A 7567-nucleotide genomic window follows, 5' to 3' on the forward strand; every position below is an offset into this window, starting at 1 on the left:
GTTAAATTTTAAGAACATAAATGTCTTTGGTAAATAACACAAGCTTTTCTGGTATGGCTTGAGCCAACTAACGTAACGTTAACGTACTTGAATACATTTATAAATACCTGTCCTTACAAAAATGTACAACTCGTGGATCAAAGTGAATCAAATTATTGCGAAAACCGAATTTCTGTAGCACATAGAAAAGGTAATCCCACTCCAGCCGATCAAAGGCTTTCTCTGCGTCAAGCAGCAGAAGAGCCTCTGAAGGGAGAGAATTAGAGGAATAAATTATATTAAATGCCCTTCTAATATTATGAGACAGTAATCTGTTTTTAATAAAAACCAGTTTGGTCGCTATGTATGATTGTCAGTAAAACTGATTCAAGACGCTTTGCAAGCATTGTAGCCAGTATCTTTACATCTACGTTCAAAAGACTGATTGGCCTGTAAGAACCACATTCGTGTGGGTCTTTGACTTTTTTCAAAATCAAAGAAATACAAGACTGACGGGGGGTTGGAGGCAGCCAGCCATTATTAAGGGAGTCCAATAACATGTTTAGGAGCGGCGTTTTTAAGTGTTTGAGAAAACCTCTTTGAGAAAAAATTCAACAGGGGTCTTGCCATTCTGCATACTCTCAATTGCTTGCACTGTCTCCTCTGCGGAAAAAGGTAATTCTAACTCTTCTCTCATTGTGTCCGTTATTGTAGGTATGTGCAATGGTTCAAAAAAACTTTCCATAAGGGACCTATCTGAGGGGGGTTCTGACTTGTATAGCAAAGAGTAATAATCGTTAAAATGTTTAGTAATAATAACAGGGTCAGGTCAGTAATCAAATTGCCATCGGAGGACAGAATCTTAGAAATTAAATTTTGAGCTGACTTTTCCTTTAACTGAAGTGCAAGAAGCTTGTCACCATGCTCAAAAAATGCATGTTTAGCCTTCAGCAATAACTTTTCAGCCTGATGGGTTGATAACATATTACAATCAGATTGAAGTTTGAGTCTCTTTTTGTAAATTCCAGGATCTGGAGAAGCTGCATAAGCCGAATCAAGCCGAATTATTTCAAGAGATAATTCTTCTAGCTTCTTCCTTCTTTGTCTATTTACACAAGCTGAATATGAAATGACTTGACCCCGAGCATATGCTTTAAAAGATTCCCAAATTATGGAAGGTGAGGCCTCAGGGATGGTATTTATCTCCAAAAATATATCTAATTGATTTTTTAATGAATCACAAAATGCTTTATCAGAGAGCAGTAGAGAATTAAATTTCCAACTTCGAGAACCCAACATCTTGAAACTGAAGAGAAAGTGAAAGAGCAGGCAGGTGCACACATAGACATCAAAGGGGGCTTGAGCACCTGCCCTTTTTCTTCCTCGAGAGAAAGTGCCCTTTTTTCTGGGGAGTGTTTTTTTTTTATATATATAAATAAATATATATATATAAGTGTGAGTGTGTGTGTTTCTGTTTGCGCACAGCTTTCCCTGTCAAATAAAAAGTCAAAATATCAGGTCGGGTGGGGAATTGTTGAGACTTTCTCCCCAGCACAGCAGTGCAGCACACATTGATCAGCACATGCACATCACTGACAGACAGAGAGCCTCCCTCGCTTTCCAGCTGTGTTTGTCTTGCTGTGGAGGTGAGTGGTGATGAACGAAAGACTAAGCTACCTGTGCCTCGAATTTACAGCTAATTATCCAAAGGACAAAAGGCAATTATAGTTAATTTGTCTTGCTAACATCCATGACTCACGAGAGAGCTACAATGTAAGTTAGCTAAAGGCTAGTAGGTTAGACCAGTGCGCGCTCTTTCACTGCATGATTCAGTTTACTAAAATGCATTTAGAATGATCACAAAATTCAAGATATGGGGGCAGAAATTTATATATTTATATCATTTCATATAGTTAATTAGTATCAAGCGACGACTGACGTTTTTTCCACCAAAAAGCAGCATGATTACAAATGTGATATTGATTTTATACAGCAGTTCAATAAACAACAATTTAATATTAAAACACTTATGTTTTAGACACAATATTGACTGTTTTTGCTGTATTTCGCCAACAAATATAATTCCAATTTGCGTCTCTGAGCAATATGACGCTGTCATGGTTTTTTCTCCAAACCATTGTTAGATGCAGTGTTTCCTGTAGTTATGCAATTATTTGGTTTCAAAAACAGTATCAGTAATCTATTTCTTATGATTTTAAATCTGCATTCAACATCAGATCAATCTTAAAGTAAAAGGCGGTACTAAAGTCTGATTTTGTGGTGGATGTGTTCAAATTTGAACATTCATTAGAAATGTAGAAAAGTAATCAAAAAAGTAATCAAAAGTAATCAGTTACATTACTTTCATAAAGTAATTGAAAAAGTTACACTACTATTAAATTTTAAATAGGGTAACTTGTAATCTGTAACCTATTACACTTCCCAACACTGAATACGTTCATGTCGTGCATTAAACAGTGTGTAAACGCATCTAAATGCCACTTCTAATGCAGCTTCTGTGTTTTCTCTGCATTGCAAAGATAAATTTTGTCAATACGGATTTAATTTGCTTGGTAACAGCCCAAATCACTTATTATTCTAATTGACTGATTCAATTTAAGAATTTGACTGAAAAGATGATGCACACTTTTAGAAAAAAAGGCTTTATAAAGGTAAAAATGCCCATAAAAGGTAAAAATCTATTTAAACTTATTGGAAAAGATTAACTTCTATCACTGCTATGAATTGATCACCACACAGAATATGCAGAATATCAAAACCTTTAGGAGTCAGCTGTCCACGGTAGTCCTTACGATACCAGCACAATAACACTATTATACAGACGCTTTTATCTGAAGTGACTTACAAAAGAGGGACAAAATCAGTTTGTCAAAGAGCCAACAATATTTGTAATACACTATGGCAGATGTATCAGACAGCGAGATTAGGAAGCAAACTAGAGGAGAAATGCAGGTGGCAAAGTGCAGGCAGGACGACAGTCTGCAAAATATATACCTCATACAGTTTATAAAGGTTATATTAAATAATATCAATCCACACATCTGACTTGCGATGCAGCCTGGAATCAATATCACACGTTCATTTAGCCCAGAGGACCTGACTGAGCCTGCTATTATTATTGTCAAGCTGTTGGAAACAATCTGTATTGTATAAAGCACTATAGAAATAAAGGTGTCTTGACTCTAATCACAGGATTAACTATGACAATGTTAGCTAGCAATTCTATATAACCAAAGATCTGGTAGCTCACACATCTGCATGGTTCCAGCTGATTCTCCAACTTGACAAGTTCATCAGACTCTGCGTTTGTTAGCATAACTGCCTGTGGATTTGCTGTATTAATATTGCTATCAGCGGTATCATTGTTTCCAGCTAAATTATTTAATGCTATTGAAAATATACAGAATAAAATATTGTGTTAATATATTACAATATATTTGTCACGGTCATGCGGTTCTATTTTCCCCATGGACTCCATTACCCACAATCCTTCACACTCCCTCACCTGTCCCTTGTTATACATCACCATCCACTCGCTCCAGTCTTCTAATCACCCGCACCTGTTGCTGTGTCACTCCTGTAAAGCCACTGGCTGGGGTCAAGGTTGCTCCTAGTGACTCTTATGCCGAGTTCACACTGCACGATATTAGCCCGATTTTTCACTCGCCGACAGGTTTTGCGAAATCGCCGACAAATGCCCGACATCGGAGGCAAATCGGTGCTCGTTCATGTGAGTGACAATCACGCAGTGTGAATTATCAAAGACGCGATCTGAGGGAATCACCGGCACGTCGCCGACGCCCGTGAAATATTTGGCATGCTAAATATCTGGAGCTGTCGGCGATTCACAATCACGCTGTGTGAAATGAGTTCTGACTGAAAAACACATCGGCGATGACCTACAGCCAATGAGAGACCAAGATAGAGGGCATCCGACGAGTTTGAAAATCGTGCAGTGTGAACTCGGCATTACCTGACAGTGCTTACTCACCTGTGTTCTCCTGAGATCCTGCTCTTTTGTCATCTGTGAGACAAGGAAAGACTCTGCTTACTCAATCAGCTGAGTTCCATTGCCTGCTGTACTGAACTGTTGATGCTTAGCTTCTCCTGCCGTCTTGATCCTCTGCTCCTCACCATAATAAAGCTTGTTGTTATTGCCTCTTGCCTGAGTGTTCCCTGTGTGTTGCTGACAATATTGAATAATGCAGAAGCAATTGCTGCTTTTCATATATTGAAAAATATGGCAATACATTTACTTATACATCATAATGTGTCATTTGATATTCAGTAATATCCTTCATAATATATATATATATATAGATGAACGTGATAAAATACGGTTCTGTGTGTATAAATATACTTGCACACATGAATGTGTTTAGCTTTGTCAACCCATGCATTAACTCATGAAAGAGAAATTAATTCGTTGAGTGTTTGTCACGTCTATGTTCTGTTTTGGGTTTTGTTCTAGTTTTCTAGTTGGACTCATTTTCTTTTGTTCCTGTTCTCCCGCCACTGGTTAGTTTCTATGGTTTCAGGTTAGTTCACACCTGTTTCTCTTCTCCCTGATTAGTTCTGTGTATTTCAGTGTTTGGTTTAGTTCAGATGTCTGTTATGGTTTCGTTCGGAGTGGTCGTTCTGTCCCGTGTCTTATATATCCTGACTTTTGTTTAACACATTTCAATTGTGCTGCAGCTAGATCCTGCTTCAACTTTGTTTGCAACCCGTTTGTGACAGAGTTTTTATTGCATTGCATATATTTCAGTGTACTGAAAAATAAGTGTTCTTAATATTTTGCATTATTTTTCCCTTGTCACATTGTAGAGTATTTTAACAGGTTACATTTAATTCAATAAGAATCAGTGTTCTGCATCAGTGATCAGTACTCAGTGAAGCGACATGAAGACAGGGTTACTGTGGGCTTTCTCTGGCTCACTAAAGACCAGTCGTGCTGCTGCGTTCCGTTACAGAGGTTTGATTGAACATGCTGAACATAGAAGAAGATTCTGGTAGTTTAGTCTAGAAATGACAACAGTCTGCATGAGAAATTACACAGCATGTTTTATAGTAATATTTAATGTCATATGTGCTCAGTAGACAAAACCGTTTGAGAACTCTGACACAGACCAACTTATAAGATATGCTATGAATATAAGCAACATATGAATGAATTAACTTTTTAAAAGTTACTTTTCTTCGTTTGTGTTTTTCAGTGTGACCTGATATGTGAGAATGAGTATAAAGGGCCTCTGACCTCATCGATATATTTCTTTGGTGTGTTGGTGGGGACCTTCCTTTCAGGACAGATGTCTGACAGGTCAGCGCCTGTCAGCGTTATGACACTCTTAGCTAGCAGAGCAGGCAGCTAAGCTAAACCTCTGATTTTAAATATGTGGAATTGAAATATGACTCTAACATGCTTTCCTAATAAATAATTTAATATGATATATCTGCTATGTGCAGGTATGGCAGGAGGCCTGTACTTTTTGCCATGATGGCTATGCAGACAGTAACTATCCTTATCCAGATGTTTTCTCCAAGCTGGGAAATCTTTGTGGGATTCAGTGGTTTTTCTAATTATGTTGTAGCATATGTCCTAGGTTAAACAATTAATGTCCTTCCAATCATTAACACAGTTTCAAAAATCATCTGTCACATGAATCACACATTCCTCTTGATCGGCAGGCTGTGAAGTTCTCAGTGTTTGGTTCTCTGGGAATCTTCATGGGGTCTGGAATCGGTCAGATGTTCTTTCCATTAGCAGCTTATTTCATCCGTAGCTGGCGATGGCTGGTGCTTACAAATGCCCTCACTGGCCTCCTGTATTTACCATTTTATTATTTTATAATAATTAAAAATTGCTGATAAATAATGTAAATTTGACAAAGATGTGTGAATAATCAAGATAACACATGAAGGAAGATTTTCCATTGTGGTGTCATAACAAAACGGGTATGAACCAAGAAGGGAGGGCTATAATCCAGTGGTCTGAGCTGTAAAGAGTGTGGACATATTTCATCTGATTCAGGACAGTCATTAGTTGTGTGCAGTTCACTTCATATTAGATGTCTTCAATGACTTAACCAATAAGCAAGGAAAGCGGTCGCTTAGGGCCCCGGGGAATCAGGGACCCCATCTGATTTTGGCTAAATATATTTGGCAAATACATATGAAATTTAGTCAAACAGGCCCTAAATAAACAGACTCGCTTCTCAATGCTTCAGTTGCATTGATGCTTTTTATGTTTCCTTAGATTGAAGAAGCAGCAAAGATGAGGGAGAAAAAAGATAATATTCTGGATATTTTAAGGAACTGTAATGCTGTTTTAACCATGTTCACTTCTGTGGTATGCTGTTTGTTTTAATTTTCCTTTTTTTTTCATTTTCTACTTGGTCACAGTTATTAACTATATTACCTATGTGATGTTATAAAAACAAATCTTGCTCTAAATGGAGTGTAAGTATACGTTTCTCAGTCCTGACACCACACAGAGGTCTATAACAGCTATTCTCGGTCCTGTTCCTGGAGTCTCAACACTGCACAGTTTGCATGTCTCCTTAATCAAACACACCTGATGCAGCACGTTAGTAGAGATACTTTTTTGTTTAACAAGCTTGAAGTACCACCTTCATGTTTGTGTGAGTTTGTAGTCAGCACAGCCCAGCAACTACTAGATGAATCACACCTCATCAAACAGTGAGACAAACTGTATGAAATTTCAGTCTGCAAGAACATAGACCAGCCATTAAAAACAGCTGCATTACAGACATTAAACATTCTCAAAACCAAAGTCCGTTTTTGTATTGTCTATACATTGATTACTCGTCTGGCAAAGAAATAGTCCTATCTTTGAACGATCATTTGGGGCAAATACTGATTTGTAATTAATTTTGATTAACTGTGATGACTGGCATATGAATGCGTCAGATGGATGCGTCCCTTATTTAACCCACCTGATCCGTTCCTGAATCAGATGTGTCAGATTAGTGAGACACGTAAAGTGGGAAGAAAAGCTCTAGCCGCAGGATTGAGAGACTGGTAAAAGCAACTGATTTACAAGAGCTGTTTTTCCCTTTAGGATGGTCATCACCATGTCTTACTATGCTCTCATTCTGAACACCACAAACCTTCATGGAAATCTGTACCTGAATTTCTTCCCGTCTGCAGTGGTGGAGATCCCAGCTTTCATTATAGCCATGCTGTTGCTCAGATACTGCAGCAGGAGATTCTGTCAGTCCTCCACTCTTCTCATGGGTGGAGCTATGATTTTCATCATACAGCTCATTCCCAAAGGTATCTGCACCACACATCTGACACGTATATAATTCTTTGAGTCATTAGTTTGGATCATGTTGAGTGATCTGATGTGTTTTGCTGCCGGTAAGATCAAAGGTCTCATTCCACTGAGAGGTTGTTCAGTTCTTTGTCTTTGGGTTTGTCTTTGTCTCTCTAGGTCAGTCACTTCTCTGTGTCTCAGGCCATTCCATGTTCTGTATGTTGTTGTGAACCAGTCATATTAGAGTGGTCAACGCCGTCCTAATAATCGTCCTCCTATACGCAGGACAGT

At 38.2% G+C, this 7567-nt stretch overlaps 1 protein-coding gene across 1 annotated transcript in view; it reads left to right on the forward strand.

Annotated features, from left to right (window-relative positions):
- Positions 1-7567, forward strand: part of LOC107750988 (solute carrier family 22 member 4-like) — a 15721-nt gene that overhangs the window by 3098 nt on the left and 5056 nt on the right. The window contains exons 2-5 of the mRNA XM_016566556.1: positions 5214-5317; positions 5464-5584; positions 5632-5864; positions 7079-7293. Coding sequence (XP_016422042.1) covers positions 5214-5317; positions 5464-5584; positions 5632-5864; positions 7079-7293 — 673 coding nt within the window. The remainder of the gene's footprint in view (positions 1-5213; positions 5318-5463; positions 5585-5631; positions 5865-7078; positions 7294-7567) is intronic.

The sequence above is a fragment of the Sinocyclocheilus rhinocerous genome, unplaced genomic scaffold (genome assembly GCF_001515625.1).
Source record: "Sinocyclocheilus rhinocerous isolate Xijiao unplaced genomic scaffold, SAMN03320098_v1.1 scaffold5625, whole genome shotgun sequence".
Classification (NCBI taxonomy): domain Eukaryota; kingdom Metazoa; phylum Chordata; class Actinopteri; order Cypriniformes; family Cyprinidae; genus Sinocyclocheilus; species Sinocyclocheilus rhinocerous.